We start from the raw sequence: 20,703 nt of genomic DNA on the forward strand, positions 1-20,703 counted from the left end.
CTCCCCTCGCGCTTAAAGCACAATCAATTAATAATTTGTGTCTCGTTTCTTAGATAAAACAATAACATTTACATGATTCTGCCTTATTTTTATTTCACGAGCATAAGCTAAGGAAGTATTGTGATAAGGTGTATTAGGCGAATGGGTACTTTCATGTTTTCTCCACGTTTTAGGAGGGTATGAAAAAATAGGGCTCCCCTTTCCGTCTGGACCGATTATTGTCAAATTTTATGTGTCTGTTAGTAATATTGTGTGGATGGAAAAGAGTTAACCAAGATTTGTCTAATTTGATCCTGTCCTCCCATTTTTTTTTAGTAAACGCTATTTAAATTTTATAAAATAACGTAAAGCTAAATGATATCCTATATATTTTTTGGTGTAGAGATTGTTTTTTTCAATTAATCACCATCTGCGGCTACTGTTTAATTCGAATTCATTATGTTACGAAAACACGCTCGTGAATATTTGGTCTAGAGAGACCGTAACGCAAAACGGATTAACACTTGTCTCAAAAATATGAATATATTAATAGACATAGAGGGTATACCTGTGTTAGTGAGATTTACCTCAGCAAGGACATCTGTCAGTTCCGACACGTGCAGTGTAATACTAAGAATATAACATTGAGGTGTACCGTTCTTGAGATTTTATTAATAAAAAAATATAATAGAGAATAGCTATAATTGCATAAAAAACAAAAAAACTCACGCGACATTCAAACATATGCGATTTTGAAACCGAACACTTGACGTGATTATCCACGCAATAACCTTGCCGGAACTCCACTTATACAACTATAAAGGTTGCTGTGCAATTTCGATTATTTTGCAAAAATTTTGATATTTCCGGGAAAATCTAAAGACGAATTCAGAAACAAGTACATGTTATTTTATAAAATTTAAATTTACTTATTATGAAAAATTTTGTGGAAATGTCATCACATTGGTGGTAGGGATGAACAAGCAAATTTTGGTTAGCGTTTTACCATCTACATACAGAATTTGACAACAATCGATCCAGTAGTTTCGTAGATTATCTGTCTAATTGAAATCGACACAGACGGGCAGACAGACAAACGGAAACGAGAGACCAGAAAACAGGAAACTGGAAAGTTCCTCAGTGGATTCGATTACTATACTTCCTTAGCTTACACTCGGGCAGTAAAAATAAAAGAGAGTTCATAAACCACAAGTATAGAAGAATGTTGTTTTATAAAATTGAAGTTGGTTTTACTTTGCAAAATTTTGATATCACGTCATCAGCTGGAAACGAAGGATCTTCTTTTTCATATTCTGAGAACTATGAAACGTTGAGAAGAGGTGAAATTAGCCATTATTTGTCAAATAATTGGTTTTACAATTCGAACTACTTAACCAATTTTTTGAAAGTTTGGTAATATGACCTAATGAATGAGAAAAAGATACTGAATAAAATGCATTTGTTAATTTTGTTTATTTTTCTGTTGCTCTACGAGCAGAGTTGCGCTTAAATACAATTTCAACACTAGACAACGTATGCTTTGTAAATTTAGGATTAACTTTGCACTTTGCAAACAAAACTCATTCAATTTCCGTGAAATTCGTAGAACAAAGTAACGTGATGTTAGTCTTTGCACAACGTATGTTATACCAACTTTTTTCACATTAAGTATTTTCGGGTTGTGGATAGATAAAGAACTAATGGACCCAACAAAAGCAAATTCATTGCAGGTTCTTTAAAAAAGTCCTTTCAGGAAAAAATTTAAATGTCAGATGTGACGCTTCTTTTTCATTTTACGGTCACTGCACGTATCGCATGTCTCAGCGGCATATAATCTCCATCTAATTTTTCAACGTGCAATAATTACGGTTTCACTATAGAATCTAACACCGATTTTTTATCGACTTTTTCATTTTAATCGTTTTAACGAAAACTTGTAAAACATAAGTTTCCAGAAGTTGGCGCTAACACTGTAAACAACATATTTCACTGAAGATATTACTCTGCAACCACACGACACATTCTCACAATTATTGATTCGCAAATGATCGTGAAATTCCCCTTGAATTTAATTTACTCGTTTACAAACCTACACTTCTTGCTATTATTCAGATCCTCTACTTGATAAAGCTAATATTGAATTATGCACTGTTGACAATCACTTACCTGGCTGGATACCGCGTAGTGCTGGATGCTCATCTTGGGGGCTTTCTGGTCCCGGTTCCGCCGTTTCGCTGCTCAATCTGTCTTCACCTGCGTACTCCGCCCCCGGATTGGATCCACCGCTCGCTTCGTCTCCTTTGTTGTTATTTCTTTGGCTGGAAAGCACCTGCATCTCCCACATTTGTTCTTGTCGGATGTCGTCGTTGTAGTCCTGAAATAATTTGTTGCACTCTTTAATATTCTATAGGGATCGCTTATTGGGCAAGGTACGAAAACCAAAATTGCCTCTGGTAATTGAAATTCTTTAGCTTGAGATTGATTTATTCTATGCTATTAATATTACATGAGGCGTCAAAGAAAAATAGAGGAAACACGGAAGCGGCAATAAATAATGATAAGAAATGGTACGTTTGAAAATTGTGTTCATTCAATTCCTGGTAAAACAGATGGATAGGTAATGTAAGAATGACAAAAGAATGGTTTCTCAAATGGGTATGTGATTTGTCTAGCGTGGAAAATACAGTCGATTTAAATTCTGATTTCGAATTAATATCTGGTTTCGTGATGGATTGCCAAACAGTTCGTGTTCTAACAGAAAAATATTATTCTTAGTCTATATGGAAAATAGTCTAAGTAAAATATTGTTAAATCTGTCTACGCGTGATTTGTTGTTTATTTCTCAATTTTTACTCTTATAAAAGACGAAAATACAGATTTTCTATTTCATCCTTCATAATGGTACAAACAAACACTGTATGTAAATCGTCAACGAAATTAAAAACTGAAAACTATCAGCTATATAAGACTGAACTTTGTAAGTGAAGAAAGATACAACTTAAAAAGGAAAATCTGTGTATTTTATTTAAACGCAAAACAAAATTACCGAACTGCAGTTTTGCAAAACTGATACTTCGCATTAATCATGTTAAAACGCAAAGGAAAAAATAAACAGGTGTGGGATTGGAACCCACACTGTTTTTCGAGAATTTCTGGGCCAACCGGACTATACTTAATTGTTTTATTTGGTATTTAATTCACAAATCGATGAAAGAAAATCGGTCAGGTGTGGGATTTGAACTCACGCTCTCTTTCGAGAATCAAGGCTTAAATCTGATGCCTTAGACTGCTCGGGCAACCTAACTACACTTAATTGTTTTATTTATTAATCTGTACTTTCCTATTAGGCTCAAAAGAGATGGCGGGTAGAACTCGAGTCTGCCCGTCTCCAAACTCGAGTCCGTCGAACTCACCCGACAGGGTTATGTCAACTGAATACAAGATGATGCCATGTAGGGGTCAATAATTGATCGATTAAAAGTAGTTGGGCTCCTAGCTCAGGTCAAATGAGGTCAAACTGAGCAGAAGCCCCACTATATTACTACTATCGTCCCTTAAATCAATGGACTTATGAAAAGATCTTCATTAATTTTTCTTATGAAACGATTCAAGTCATTTGGAAAAGTAGCGGACTGCTGAATTTATTTCATTAATACGTTTAATGTTGCAACATGTTTCCGTTACTCGCGTTCGTCTAATAAAACTTTTATTGTTGAGAATTTTATTGAATCGAATGTGTCAATAGTTCGGAGAGAATTCAGTTTTATGTAAAATAAATCTTGACTATAAACTAATCGTATTTAAAGATCGTTAAAGCAGCACGAATGAGTTATTAATCCTAATTTATGTTATTGCGTTATTGGGGGACTTAAATGCGATTTAAAATCCACTCTTTAAACCATCTGTGCTATTATATTGATTTTTGGTGGAAAACAAGTAATCGTATCAAAAATCTACGAAATGTTTCTTGATTTATGACCACATCTAAAAAAAATACTAATGACAAGTCTTACACATGCAGCTTTGTCGCGAACTCATTTCAGCAATTCTAAATCTCTTAAGCATTTTATTTGGAACAAAAAACGAGAAAATCTTTTGTAGTAAGACCCAAAATGAAAAATGGCCGCAGTGTCAGTATAAGGGCTTTTCTTTAGTTGCCAGCTAATGTTTCAGCAAAATTCCCTAAATGACTGAACCGGAGCGAAACTAGAAGAAAGATTAAGGTATAAAACATCGAATGAGGGAGAATAGAAGGTTTTGTCTTGGCATATTTAATGGTGTAGTTTCTTGTTCTCTGTAAGATTGGTCAGGTCGATTTTAGGAATTGTATACGGTCTAGCAAGCACGCCGTGGTAGTAAAACGAATTTCTTAAGTGTCAATGCTCTTCACATCTTGTATTATTCTAGACACTGATAAAGGTTCCTTGTCCTCTTTTTTTTTTAGTCTTTGTGTAGGCTCATAAACTTGATGATGCATAAAAGATACGAGCTTTTTTGTGCTAAAATTCTTTGCATAGTTCCCAACATTAAAGCCGCATAGTACGTTTCTTACATTTTGAAGTCTGTTCAACATGTGAAAATTATTTTAGTTCGCTAACCTATTTTCCGCTATGTGCAGCGTTTTCCTTATCAGACGTCTTCGACAGTTTTCGAATTCCCGTTAATGTAATATTTGATCGGAATATTTAACATTTGGAAGCTTTTACCCTTAGAAGACCCTGAATCGAATAAAAGAAACTCTTGTAGAAAATCTAGACGACAAGAAACTTGACTCGAGTCGGTTCGCTTGCTGTAAAATACACTAACGAACAAAGTTTTTTGATTACTGATTGTTCCAAACAACGTTTGCACAAAACTCATACCACTGAGGTGAAAAACAGTTAAAACCGTGATGAATTAGAATGGTCCTGACATTTATTACAGCATTTTGCATCGACTAAGCTGCAACTCTGCGACAAAGTGTATACAATTTTTTGCTCTTATTTATACCAAGAGAAATGGTGTTACTACCTCATTTGCGCTCTCCTGTAAAAATTAGAAAAGCACGACTTTTTTTCTAATTTCCGCAGAAAACAAGCAAAGCAAAATTCCCGCCACGTCAAATTAAGGTTGATATTAAAGCGAAGCTGGGTTTAGAGGACATGCGTTAACGTGAAATGGTATTTACGGTCTGTTTTATTTGGGATTAAATGTCTTCTTAATTCTAGGGTGTATATCGCTGGAGAGCAGACCGCATACTTAATGAGTGCACTTTTCGGCCACAAATGGGTTTATTTTCATTATGAAGCCAGATTAGTGAACGCTGATGAAAATTTAAATTCATGAAAAACTTCAAGGGGTTTAGTCCGTTCATGTAAAACCTCTTGTTTGTTTTAATACTTAAATCACGATACAAAGCGTGTGGGTGCGCCCACGCGCTCAAGAATAAATGTTTCAATGTGGTCGGCTTTGTTCGTTTCCTAATACGTCACATCACAGGGTTGCGTAAATTTTTAGCAACCAGTTAATTAAAAAATTGTAATCTCTGATTACCATCTTCTTAATGATCTGGTTGAAGGAATGATTCAGGTTAAGATTAGTTATCACACAAATGTCATATTTAGGTACATCAATGTCATAATTATCAATAAAGTTTTAGCTTAAAAAAATTTTGGTGACTCAACGAAACTTCCGAAGAACAGAAATAGCAATCCACTTGTAAAAACATAGTCAACTCTTATTACTTTTTTCTGTCATGGTACTTCGTGAATTATTCGTAATACTCGAGTCTGTATAATTTTCTCCTGTAATTCAATTAATTCGACGTAACAGTCATTTATGATATTGACTAACTGAAATATAAAATGCGGTGAGTAAAAAAAAGTGTGTTCAAGTTGGCGTTAGACAAATAAGCTGTCTATCTCATTGTCTGCTACTTACGCCAAGGAATGAGCAATACGGTTGGTTAAAAGTGCAGTCAACTCGAGGCGATTTTCATCGGACTCAAGTTACTTTCCATCTATGCAAGACTTTAGACTACTTGTTGCTTCAAGATATAACTTAGAATAGAGAAAGGATTTAATAAAATGAGGATCTGTGGTATTCCAGGAATATTTATACCAAGTATAAAACATTCAAAACCCACGACAAGCCGATTTTTTGTTGAATCATAACAGCTTAGCAGTCGTTTCATAACTCTCCTGGCCGTCTTTTGTGGTAAAACATTTTTTTTGTGAATTTTAATTTTATTCCAGCGACTAATTAGACTGAACATTTCATCAGTTTGTTTACATTGTATAGCTTTTATTAAAATTTCAGTTTATCTCTTGAATTAAAATTTGTTGATTGAACTTACGTGCCTGTCTTACGCCAAAAAACGAAACATTTCGTTAATTTACATCATTCGTATTCAGTCTATGCTGCAAACTTTTTAAATGAATGTGGATTTAGAGCTCCGTTATTATACGTTAATAACCATGTCGGTAGTTTTTTTTTCTAAATTAATATCGTTCGTGAGGATTTTCGCGTACCAATTGTATTTTTAGGTTGCTCGAAACACATTTTTGAGAATTAGTATCTGATGAACATTCAACTACGACGTCAAGTAATATATGAAAGCAACAGCCAATATCGATCGATAGCATTAGTGTCGGTTTCATAAAGGACAAAACCAAAAACTTAGTAATGAAAACAAAGCACGCTTTTTAAATTTAAATGTTCTTAATCATCGTTTGGAATATGTGACTTTTAAAGCGTGGTCGTGACGTTTGATTGACAGTTATAACTAACAAGCCAGCCCATATGTGACGGAATACTTGTTGAATTTGTTCAGACATACAATTTTTCGTCACGGTCTTCCTCGACGTCAAATTTAAACGTCATCCCATATTTTTTTACGAAAAATTTACGTTTCACTAAAAATACGAAATAGTGGAAAGGTGTTTTACTAATGTACGGACTATTTGATTTGAAAACAATGAAAATCAAGCATAACTATTTTGTAAATATAAAAACAAGAAACCTTGAATTGAGTTTTGTTGTGTTGTCCTTTTTGATGACCGGGATTTAAAAATGTATTTTGTATCTCTAACAAAATACTTGAGAGTAAATTGTGCTACGTCTTCTCATCCAAACACTCTTCTTTATTTAACTGGGTAGAACTGAAACGTACTCGTTTCCAAGCACAAAACATACTTTAAACAACTATTTCGTCTCCTATTTCTCACTAGAAGTCGCCCCAACCCGTTAACTGGCATTAACTTCGACTGCATTGAACCAAATATCATGTAACTGACACTTTGTGGTGGGAAGTTGTGATTCAACAAGACTTTTTTCCATTTGGTGAGATACTTACAAAAGTTGACAATTGCATTTCATATATTGCACATTACAACAATATTCTGTTAAAATTCTACCTAGTTAAAGAAAGAAGAGTGTTCGAATTAGAAGACGTAGCACAATTAAACAAACAGGTCAAGTTAGATCAGATTAGGTCAATTGTTAAAGAAAATTTTATCCATTAGTAACCGGAGCTATCTATATTACAGGTGCACATATTTTTACATCTACAACAATATTTCTTTAAACACCTACCTAGTTAAATATAGAAGAGTGTTCGGATGAGTAGCACAATTAAACAGGTCAAACGGTCTTTGTTTCCATTTTAGGTTTGTAACATTTGACATAATAATATATTTCTGCACTTGCCATTTTATGATACAGATACAGATTTCTTTTTTGTTCAAGAAGATGCCAGCATAGTTGGCGAAACGCGTCAACATTTGTGTATTTTTTTTAAATGTGAGTGTTTAAACAGATGAACCCTCTGGGATAATAAATTTATTCGAGAGGATGTTAAGTGTAGTTGGCAAAACCCCGGAATATTTTTGCCAAATTTCGGTGACGCCGGTGTGTTTAACGTGTTATGTTCCTAAAAAAATAAATCAAAATTTTCCGTCAATTAAAATGGGTCAAGTGCAAGTTCCTATACTTTAATGTACAACCTTTTGATGAAAACTCAATTCTGAGCAATGTGAAAGTGCCCGATCTTACATTAGTCCTCAAGTGCTCTCAACAGTGAGCCATTCCGTTGGGACTTCGTATAATAATTCAGTTTTTTAAAACGAAACTCACCCATTTTTTTATATCCAACGAAACATTTTTAATTTATGCAATGTTTTTAGAATACATAGTAGCGTTTCCGGTAAATAGACGGCGAAATTACTTTCCGTGCGTTTGTCGAAAATTGGTATTTATTTTACTTTCTTGCAAATATTTTTGTACTAGCGTGTATATATTAAAATTGTTTGTGTATTTACGTATTTCCGTTTATCTGCAAGTTTTTATATACTTCATTTAAGCCGCTAATCTTAATCGATCAGTTTTATAGCGGTCGGTAATAAAATGTAGCCATGGAAGACTCAACTACGTAGGTGGTTATTTCCTACGGACTGGCGTTTTAAAAGTCGGAGGAAAAACGTATTGACTCTTAAATCAATGAAATTATCGTGCCTTCATCCGGTCTCAGTGCATTGGATTTCTCTGAACGTACCAAAGGCATTGAGCTTCCGGAATATCTCAGCACGACCTCACGTAATATAGGAAATCGACCCATCCCCAATTCGCGCGATGTCGGACACCACCATCATGATCCACTAACAAGATTGGCTGACTTTTTAAAATTGCTTACTGGAAACCTTCATTTTAAATTCGATATTGCTCACTTTACTTTTAAGAAACACTTACCCAAACCTGGTGTGCGTTTTAAACACCAAAAAAGTGCTAGAATTAGGGCATCAATATTAACTCCGAACTTCATCTAAACTTGAGGAATTTTAGCATGCTTTTTACTTTTAACGTTCTTGGTTGTATACTCTCATCACAACACATTTTTTTACCGGCGCGATGTCGGAAACTTTTTCCTTCGTGTCTAAGTAATTCAACTACTCGGCAACTTTGCAGGAATTTGAAATATTAAAATTGTTTATTTGTCTCCTGGCGTGCTCCTTTCAATATTACGTCTGCATCTTTGACATGTTTTTGTGGCATCTAAGTATTACTCAATTGAAATTCAGGACTTTGCTCTCAAACTTCTATATTTATGATCACCTACAGAATAGATTATGAAGCAAAGTTTCAAGGTTTTTGCCTGATCGATTTAAGTCAAGGATACCATGAATAATCTTCCACTTTCAAAGAGTCGATTAATAAATAAAAAAAGAGTGGAGAGTTGAAATAATAAATCTACAAATCTAATTAAATAACGTAATTGGACGATAAATAAAAAAGGAGTTCCTGGAAGGAACACACAGCAAAACGATGCCAATTTGTGTAAATTTACAGATAGCAAAAGTCATTTAAGTTTCCTCCGACTTTTGTTTGGCTTGGGAACAATTTTAACTTCATTTGGATAGAAATATTGTTTGGATTCAAGAATTTGCAAGTTTTAAGAGTTCTTTTTTTAATTTATAACTCTGTTTGCTTATAAACTCTCCTATCGACATCTCAATTTCTACACATTCTAAGGTATATCCATAAAATCAATAAATTTCAACATCCCGCCCTCCCTAGTATTGTGAAAGAATATTTCTGCATGATAATACTGTAGACTAAACATGATGAGCGCATGATGTATGGGAGTTTTTGAGAATTTTCATCGAGTAACAATAAGAAATTGAATTTATGAATATACTCAAGAGGCTCTTCATGAAATATTAAAACTTGCATAAGAATGTACCGTTTCTGAAAATACACATCTACTTAGCGTAACATGCCTTGGAATAATTTATGCCGTTAACCTGATTCAAAAGAACAATTTATTTTTCCTGTGCAGGTAGCGCGAAATGTTTTCAAACAAGTAATAATTGGAAAGAGTGTTATGTAAACAAGGTATAAATTTGTTTTAAATCTGTGGATTTTTCGCGCTCGGTGCACGGTCATAAAATGAAGGATTCAAGTTAATTTCCTCACAAATTCGACGTAAAAGTGTTTTCGAAGAAACTCAGGATGGTCCGGATTGTTTTGTTTTATTTTATTGGCAAGGGACAAAGCGAACATTGCTGCCAACTTAATTTAATCGGGAGAACGTGTGTGATTTTTTTCACGATTGCGCCTTATGAAATTGTCCCGAGACCCGGAAAGCAAAGGGAAGAAAACAAAACAATAAAATAAGTTTTGATGATGGTCGAATTTATCGCGCGTTCGACAAACACGCATTCCATCGCTTCACCTTGTTTAAAAGTAAGGAGCAAAAGCGCTCATGCCAACTTTTCTCAAAGGGGATAAATAATAAATCACTCTGCGTTGTAATATAATGCATAATATACCACGTGTTTCACATCATGTTTTACAACCAGGTATTAAGAGTTAATAGGAATGTGTTCCTGAAATTTCTGTGGGATGTAACAACCACATTTCAATCAAGTCGCTACAAAGAATCAATGTCAACTGAAATAAAATAGAGGGGGATTTTGAAATATATGCAATAACTACGACATCGCGTACCGTAGTAATGAGGAAATATAGAAAAAACAAATTAAAATTCTGGGCAACACCCCGACGAACCATTCTCGATGAGATGCCACTGATCCACCTTTCAAAGAGTAGGTTGAAAAACGTTAAAAACGATATAACCACTTTCAGTTTCAATTAAAAGTAAGACCGACTTTTTGCTAGTTATAATTCGTTCTTTCATGTATTCATTCATCGTTAAAGGTCAATACGAAAGATTATTATTAGTTGTAGAAACAAATGGTTAAGATGGACCGATTTTTCGTAATGTTTAAAGGTGATCGACTTTTTATTCTGACGGTCCTTGCCACAAAGATTCCACAATGTGAGTGTTGTGGCTGTTGAAAATAGCATTGCGAGTGAATCCTGCTTCATCCGTAAACAGAATGCAATTTGAAAAGTTAGGGCGTTCAAGACATTGCTGTAACAACCCTTCGCAGTAAATAACACGACGTGGAAAATCAGCGGGCTCCAAAGCTTGCACTTTTTGAATGTGGTATGGATATGGGCCTTCTTTTTTTAACTTCAGCTGCAAGTCGGCGAGTGCTGATGTCGGGCTTTCTTCGACTCGTTCCAGAATTTGTTCTTCAGCTTGCAGTATTCTTTCGGTCCTATCACGACCACCATCGTAGTTTGATGCATATTTCGAAATCATTCTGTATAGCGCGTTTACAAATGTGATTTCATAAACTTAAAATTTCCTCAAACAAAATTATATTTTTAGACGTATTAAAACAGAAGTAAAATTAAAAATTTAAATACTTCTGTCGTTATGTCTGTCTGTGTCTTACTCCACTACTTGTTACTTAAGATGATTTGATAGAAACGAAACTGGCATGCATGTAGTTTTCTTGAAAAATAAGTTGCACTTTTGACATCTAGTAATAGAGAATAAGCAAAATTATAAAATAATTTATTACTGAGCAGTTTGAGATTCAAATAAGGATTTTTCTTAAAATTAGTTGATGTGCTCCTACAAAAATTTCTACGATCTGATACTTTTATTATATTAAATAAGGTTACATTAAACACTGTTAGGTTAGATAATTAGTTCATCCTAAATATTTCAGAACTCATATTTTGACTTTCCGAGCGTAAGGGAAGTAAATATTGTAATCTAGTCCACTAGTCGGATCTCTACTTTTACGTTTTCATGACATTTCATGACCCCTAGAGTATGAAAAAATAGGTCCCCTGCTTCCGTCTGTCAGTCTGTCTACCGTCTGTCCGGATTTTTATTATACAGATAATCTCCGAAACTGCTGAACCGATTAATGCCAAATTTTATTTATATGTATATTAGGAATATCGTGTAGATGGTAAAACGTTAACTAAAATTTAGATAATCATCCCCACCAACAACTTGATCAAATCCACTCATTATATTGCATAATTAACATTACCGAAATTGTATGAAATAATATGCTCGTGTAGTTGTGGTTTATGAATCTATCTTGATTTTGTTTATTATTACTACATTTTTTTATTGTTTAAAGCAGCTTGTTCTTTACGAACACAGTCCGAAACCCCGTCACAGCAGACTTGGTCCAATGGTAGAGTTTCTGCTTCCCATGGTGGATGGCTAGCATTACCCATATTGATGACGCCATCACAAATTTTTTATTGGTCAAATTAAGAACGAGTCTGTCACCCTATTTTTTCGAAAATATGAGAATTCGCGCGTCTTTATATAATAATGATAAAATAAGAATTATAATATTCAGAACATTTTGTTTGATTGTGGTTTAACTAATAATTTTAGTTCTCTGTTTTGAGAAGTCAAACTCATTCAAATCAAACTAATTTCTACGTGACATTATTTCGATGTATAAACATAAATAAAGTCTTGAGTTTCAGATTGATATTACCTAGTGCTGAAAGACATTTTATCCCGTTAATTCTGTGCTTTAAATATATTTTACATTGTCCGTACAATGCAGGGGATACGGGGGTGTAATTTATGCCGCTGGTTTTTACTTTACAGCGGTTATAACAAAATAAAAATCGTAAAATCAAATTTTATATTTTTTTAAAGAGCTGGAGTTGTCGGGTTATGCTTACAGCCTTTTGACCAATTTTTTATTGATCAAATTAAGAACCTCATTTTCTAGAAAATGTGAGAATACCGACATTTTTATTTAATTACGATTAAATAAGAATAATCGTATTCAAAACATTTTGTTCCATTGTACCTTAAGTAATAATTTTAGTCCTCTGTTTTGAAGAGACAACTCATTCAAATTAAACAAATTTCTACGTGATATTCTTTCGATGTATAGTTTTGGAAATTTCATTCTACCATATAAAATTTGACCACTTGGCCCGAATTTGTAGGAGAACATTTAGCAGGTAGTTGTACTCATAAAATAATGGTCATTTTCGTTGGTAACTAACGGTGATCCCTGTCCGAAAGTGGATTATTTCTAACATCTGGGGATTAACGGCACGCGACAACTTTAAGTTGTAAATATCTCTTGCTATTGTACTATTAATAAAATTTTATAGGGTAGAATGAAATTTCCAAAACTATATAAACATAAACAATCGAAGTTAAGCTTGTACACTAATAATAATACACTCTTTTCCGTTGGTTATTTGCTTTGAGTATATTTCATATTGTCCGTATGTCTGCGACGCCGGGGGTTCGAGGTGTCATTTACTGGTTTTTATTATGTAGAGGTTATCAGAAAACATATTTTTTTTTTATTTTTCAAAGAAGCGGAATTTGTTGGACTGTACTTCAAAGACGAGAGAAGTTCTGTCGAAGTAACCTTGTACCAATTTTTACTTAAACATGTCGAAAAATTTTATGGCAATATCTCAAAAAGTAAAAGCCACTTTTATATTTGCTCTTGAAACCAATCTTGTGTAAAAATCTTATGATACTATTCGTTCTAGACGATGGTAACTCTGTTAGCGAAATAGACGTAAATTTAGATTCGAATAATAAAATAACATACACGGAATTGATAGCATATTGGAAAATGACGTAAACCGTGTTGAAGATAATGAAATTTTGCCATGCATCGCCAATACTGACACAGCCAATCAGCATCAAACTTAAAATTGGAAAAACCAATGTATCTTAAAAAAAAACAAATCACACACAACAAATAACGGAAAACCAAAAAGCAAAATACATTTAAAATATATTTTAGTTTCAAATTCCAGCAGACGCAAAAATACTCGAAGCTTCACATTTGGTGTGAACAAATCAGTCGTTTTCAGCGAGCTAAAAAAGACACTTACATTTTTAGCATTTATAAAATTAGCAAGCACATCCGGTCCTCCCTGATGACGCCTACGGTAGAGATGGATTGTTTGCGGCTCGCAACAAGCAAAACTTTTCCCAAAAGTTTGTAATCCGTTTTTAGACAGTCGTTTTGAAAATTTTTTAAAATACACGGAGGATTCCAAACTCGGTTTACGTTAAGCTTCACCATGAAAATCATCATAAAGCTCTCAATCGGTTGTAAAATTAGCAAACAATAAAGCCGAGCTTAGAGTTTATAACTTCAGAGCGACAAGTGGGCGACACCCTGTGGTTGCTCATACCTACAAAGAAGACCAACTGCAGAGGTTCTAAATGGCAGTTTGCGAGTTCTAAATGCTTTAATTTCATAAATAACTCCCCTTTGCATAGGGTCAAGATACGCTTTTGGCTGTGGTTATAATAAAGTGATTATTTTTTATTTAGGAGAGGAACTTTCTAAATGACTTCAAAATCACCGCAATAAAAATTATGATGGAGCGTAAATTCTGAAAGTCGAGCTACCAGAAAAAAGCTGCCAAGACCGGGGGAACTGCATTAAATCAGGATTTGTCGTTATAGCTCCAACGTCACCAAAATTAAATTCACTCACGAACGTACAATAGCCCCATTAAGTGATAGTAAATAGATAAAACAAACATCTAGAATTACAGACGACAATGTAAGAGGTAAAAACATTGTTGTAAATAAGAACTTCTACTTGTGCTACGAGTTATAAAAGAAAGTAGAAATCGGCTTTTTGTGTTCGTAGTGTGTCTCTCATGTTATGAAGTTTATTCGTTATTTTTCCAGACCAGACAGATGCTCAAAGCGATGGAAGGGAATATCGTACGGTTAACTAACTTGTTTTCTAAACATAATAAAAGTTTGATCTACCTCTCTAACGGGATGCGGTTGCAACAACACGTTAAAAGCAGTAAGTGTTCAGGAAGTTAAAACGTTAATTAATTATAGTTGAACATCTAGCTGCACCGATTAAATTAAAGTTTTTGTTCTTACTCCCATTATTATCAAGGAATAAGACAAAAGTGTACGTGTCTTTTTGAAACTTAAGCATTATACGTGATCAGACGAACGGATGTGAAAAATGGAAGAGAAATATATTGGCTCCGCTTTATTAATTGAGCTCTGTAATTTCACAGAACATTAAGAGATGTTTTAGGGTAAAAGTAAATGAAATCTCTATGTTTACATCTAATTTGTGTGTCAATATAACCTTATTTCCAACGTTATTTACACATAAGTTCTATCAAAATGTATAGTAAAATATTAAACCACAAATAGATAGACATATATGGTGGGTCTAGTTCAAACAAGGTTTATTTTCTAAAATGTCTTGTTATAGGTACATGTGAATTTTCAAAATAATCATTTCTGGACCATTTTTCGATTCTTCTGTTTTTATAGAGTTCGACTTCCACTACTTATTTCCGGCTTCGTTTCTTCGAAGAATCCCACCATTTTCCAGAATCGCCCATTTGAAATATAGCAAATTTTAGGATTAAAAAAAGAATACTTGCAGTGGAATACTTTTAAAATATTACTTGGGAACCATAAACATGCTACATTTTTCGAATTAGCAGGTTGAGATCTATCTATATCCCAGAATTTTTGTCGATTTTAAGGTAATTTTTCCAAAACCTCACTTTTTAGGACGAAATTTTTGACATTTTTTCGACAAAATTACCTAAACAGATTTTGTAGATTTCGAACTCATTTCCAGCTTATTTTTTCCAAAAATTCCTACTCTTTTTCCAGAATGCTTCATTTAAAATATGACAAATGTTTACATTTTAAAAAACACTTGACTTTTAAGTCTGTGGCACCATTATACGCTATATTTTTTTAAAACAACACGTCGACATCTATGTTGCAGAATTTGTTGTGGAATTTTAGGCTTTCTTTACTCTCCCATTATGAAATTTTCGACCATTCTTCGATTATTTTCGAAAATTACCTAAAGAGATTTTTGCCTCCACTACTTCGAAAATTCCTACCATTTTCTCAAAATCGCCAGTTTTAAATATGACAAATTGGATATTAAAAAAAAACTTCAATACTGAATATTTCGAAAACCTTGCTCCGGAACCATAAATGTGCGATATTTTTCAAATCAACACAGAAAAATCTATTTCCAAGAATTTTTTGCGGATTTTTAGACAGTTTTTCCAAAAGGTCCATTTTCCTTCATTATAAAATTTTCGACACTTCTTTAACACCTCCAAAAATTACCTGAAAAGGTTTTTTGTATATTTTGGTCTCCAGAAGCTATTCTCGGCTTCATTTCTTCTAAAATGCCTTCCATTTTTTCACAATTGCCCATTTGATATACAGCAGATTTAAGATAAAAAAAAAATACTTTTCAAACGGAGTATTCTAAAAATTTGCTCCTGGACCATAAACACGGGATATTTTTCAAATTAGCACAACTGGATCTAATATATCCTAGCATTTTTTGGGAATTTTTGACAACTTCTCAAAAAAGGTTTTTCGACCACTTTGGAAAACTACCTAAAGAGATTTTTTGCATATTCCGGCCTCTAGATTCCTACTATTTTTCCAAAATCTCCCATTTGACATATAGCAAATTTTAGCATAAAAAAGACTTCCAACCCCAATATTTTGAAAATGTTGCTCCGGGACTGTAAACACCCAATATTTTTCGAATCAGGAGGGCGAAATTTATAATATGGAATTTTTGAAGGATTTTTTGACAACTTCTCCAAAACACGGGATATTTTTCAAATCAGCGCTACAAAATCTATATACTAGATTTCTTTTGTGGAGTTTTAGATAACTTCTCCTAAAGGTCCATTTTTTAATATTTCCTCATTACGAAATTTTCAGCTGTTTTCGACCACTTTCGAAAATTACCAAAAAACTTTTTTGTAGATTCCGGCCTCTGGATTCCTACTATTTTTCCAAAATCGACCATTTGAATATGGTCGAATTTGGATATGGTGGAATATAACATATGGTAAATTTTAGGATAAAAAAGATTTCAAACCGAATATTTTGAAAATGTTGCTCGGGGACCATAAACACGGAATATTTTTCAAATGACCACAAGGAAATCTATACGCTAAAGTTTTTTGGTGGATTTTTAGATAACTTCTCGAAAAGGTACATTTTGTAATTGTCCCCCATAGTAAGAGTTTTTTTTTGTAGACTCCGGCCTTTTAGGAAATTCCTACTATTTTTCCAAAATCTTCCATTTGAAATATGGCAAATTTTAGGATAAAAAAGATCGAATATTTTGAAAATGTTGCTCCAGAACCGTAAATAGTCATATATTTTAGAATCAGCACGGCGAAATTTATATTCTAATATTTGGTGGATTTTTTGACAACTTCTTCAAAAGCTCAGTTTTGAAATTTTTGGTCTTTTTTTCAAACACAATAATTTATTTTGTTGATTTTGAAATTGCTTGCAAAATTCCTTCCATTTTTCCAGGATTGTCAAAAATGAATTTTTCAATAACTCTCCTCCCCTCTTATGAAACTTGTGACATTTTTCCTAGCACCTTTGAAAATATAACATATTGATTTTTTAAAAAATAAAGAAAGACATGTGTTACATTACTGAATGCAGAGAAAAATGCTTTTTTAAAAAATATTAAATTGAACCCCTCATGCAAATAAGAAAAAAATTATGTTGCCTTGTATCTCCAAAACAAATGTTGGAAATTTGAATACAATTTCAGCGGATAGAATCCACATACTTTTGCTTGTGTACCAAATTTCAATGAGTTCTGATACACCCTTCTCGAAATCTTTAGTTGTATCCATACTAGCAACCCTATATATTCTGAAGTCCGATAAAACCTCACTTCCAAAGAGGACGACAGAGAAAAAAAGAGAAAATTAGTTTGTAGAGTTTTTTTAAATTTTTTTCAAGAACTGATATTTTTTTTTGTCTTCTCATTCTAAATAGTTTCAATCAATCACAAATCGTTACGATTAAAAATATGTGAGACTTTATCTTTATCATCTTTACCATCCGTCATTCAAACTTATTTAGGCGAAGCCGATAGGAGATTTTATAATTATTGTACGGATATTAACCAGATAACCCTTATCTATCTAATAAAATCGCCAACAAACCATCAAAATGAGTGTTATAACACTTCCGTTGACCATTACTCGGGAAGCAAAACAAGTTAACACGACAGTATGGTATTCACAGAGCAAAATTGAGAACTTATAAATGATAACAGAGCTTTCAAACCATGGCTAATTCTATTTCCCTTCTGGCTTGACTCTGTTCTGTGCATAAAATGTCATAATTAGTTTTTCTGAAACTATAATAAAGCTTTGATATAATGTAAAATTAAATACACCAAAACATACTGAGCTATTAAACAAAATGATAAACTTCAACTTTTTGTGAAATTAGTAGATAGATAAGTTTTAATGAACGAACATAGTAAAATGCTAGGTATGTAGGGGTTGTAACATAATGGAATAATTCTACACAGAGCTAATAAAAGCAGCGTGTTAGGTTTAATTCGTGTTTCGTTTCCACTGTAATTAATGTTCTGATTGATTCTCGAAGCTTCTGCTTCCCTTGAAATTCAAGTGGCTGCCGAGAATACAAGATGTGCCGAATTATATTCGATTGTGTTCACTTCCGAGCAGCGCTGTACGTTACACATATACCTGACAGCGCCCTCTGACAGAAGGTCTAAAATCAAACCCTCGAAAGCAGGATAGGATTTCCTACTTGTGCTAAAATATGTATCGAAAGGAAGAGGTATTTTTTCAGCCAAATTGTACAACAAACTTACTTTCAAGTTCGTGAATTTGAAATTTCAGACTTTGGTTTGGAGATTAGCGTGTTAGATTTAAAATTTTATATACAGCACATTTTGCTTCAACTAATTCCGAATTTTCCGATAGAGCAATTGCATTTTGCTTCTCGAAAGTAACTCATTCATTAATTTTTAAATTCTTATGTTATTCTTATTTGCTTGGATTCTTTGAACGGAGTTCCTATGTTAGTTACGTTAACTTATCTAACTCTGGTACACGTTTAAATTGTTCTCATGTCACGTGTTTGCTCAAGTGAAACCAAAGATGCTCCTTGCACGAGACAACGTGAAAGTTTTCTCAAAACATAAATGCGGAAAATTTCAATTTTGTCCGTTAAGCTTTTTCTCATTATCACTGAAACTGAAACTTTGTAAACGTAATTAGAACAGAAAGAGCGCTAAAACGATTTATACAAAATTCACTCTGCCATTTTAGCATTTATTGAGCTTATTTCACGACAACATGTGTTTCTCGGAATATTCGTTAGATTATCTTGTTTACAAATTGTCCCAGAGGACCTGCCTTACAGCTGCAAATACTTCACGATGCAGGTCTAAACAAAAACGTGCATAACAAAATATATAGCAAAACTCTTTTGTGGTAATAAAACTGTAGAGGAATGTGGATTTGTTAGTAATCTTCTTTCGTCGAGGGGGACGACACAATTTATAACAGCGCTTCAACGACTACCTGTTTTAACGTCGTATAAAATTACATTTTTCTTCGCATAGTAGCAAAAATAATTTTACATTAAAATTTTTCCGATATTATACGTTATATAAAAGCTCAGGAAAAATCCTCTTTGTGTTATAATAACTTTTTTTTGACATTTAGTGTTATACAGTGTATGAAAACTTAAATGAACTCCTCCATTTATATGCAAAATAAAACGTTGTGCGGTTTTGAATAAAAGCTGCAGAGCTGCACCGTCTTTTGCTTTAAAAAAATAATGTGTTTTATTATTTATAACTGCATCAACTTGTAAATAGCAAGGCAACAATGCTGTCGTTGGCGTCAATGTGCTCTCGTTCCCCATATATAATACCGCATTGGTGAACTGAAAATTGTCGTTGAGTAGACCGATCAGAATCGAGTCTTTATAAATGTTAGATGTCGATCTTTGAGCTCGGCGACAGTAGCCAAGACTGCGCCATCGTTCTAACGTACGGATGAGGTGAAAATTCTGACAGTTTTTACAGTTTCATGTTTTTTATTATTTCCCAAGCGCAAGCTAACACATCTAACAGGGTGATTCTTATGAATGCCAAATTTTATGTTTTCTCGACGTTTCACGGGTTGTAAAATGTAAAAATGTCTGTGTGTTCGTTATTTTATTAGAGACATAATTTTCGAAACTGAAACTGAAACACGTCAACTAAATTTTGTATTGAGTATGTTTTTAAGCATAAAGTTTAAAATAAAAAAAAAATGGTCGAAGGTTATTTCGATACAACTTTCCTCGCCTCTAAAGTATAATCAAACAATCGAAATTTTATTTTTTATGATGAACCCTATGAGCTAAAATTAATCTATGTGTAGATTGTTAAAGTACAGAAGTATCATATGCATATGTTTTTAATGAATTTTTCTATTTAATTTTTTTATGACGTCATCAACATTTCAGCAAGGACACGTATATCGGTTTGAATAGATACAGTGTAATACTACCAATAGCGGCTCGTGACCTTTTGAAATGGGGAGACACAATTTGATTGATGAGTTAAATATGAAGATATAAAACAGGTTGTTATTACCAATTAATAGACGAAATTGTGTGACGGAAATAAATACAAAAACACATTCAATAAAAGTAAAAAAGATTTGTCCACATACCTTTTTGCCTTTGGTCAAAATTTTACGTTAATGACATCTAAAAGTTCATTTTGGACAGTTTTAGACGTTCCTTTAAAAACCGTTGCTTGTTTCAAATGATCTGATAAAGCAGAGTTCAATTCAGACGTAAAATCAATCAGACGTCGAAATATACCTGGATTTTGTAATTCCCTGCTTTCTTCATGTCCACGTAAAGCAAGTTCGAACACTCCATATAGGCACGGTGTAGTTGTTTCCGAGAAGATTATCCAAGAATATTTATCATATCAGAATACTTTTTTTATTAATAAATCGGGGGTGGTTCTCCCTAAATTTTTCACT

The 20,703-nt window shown here is 33.4% G+C and overlaps 1 protein-coding gene across 1 annotated transcript in view; it reads right to left on the minus strand.

Moving 5' to 3' along the window:
* LOC135134434 (KH domain-containing, RNA-binding, signal transduction-associated protein 2-like) overlaps nt 1-20,703 on the minus strand; it is a 197,882-nt gene that overhangs the window by 19,037 nt on the left and 158,142 nt on the right. Inside the window, exon 6 of the mRNA XM_064063112.1 lies at nt 2,146-2,353. Coding sequence (XP_063919182.1) covers nt 2,146-2,353 — 208 coding nt within the window. The remainder of the gene's footprint in view (nt 1-2,145; nt 2,354-20,703) is intronic.

The sequence above is a fragment of the Zophobas morio genome, unplaced genomic scaffold (genome assembly GCF_036711695.1).
Source record: "Zophobas morio isolate AGI-343-1 ecotype UQ-CSIRO unplaced genomic scaffold, CSIRO_AGI_Zmor_V1 ptg000023l, whole genome shotgun sequence".
In the NCBI taxonomy this organism is placed as follows: domain Eukaryota; kingdom Metazoa; phylum Arthropoda; class Insecta; order Coleoptera; family Tenebrionidae; genus Zophobas; species Zophobas morio.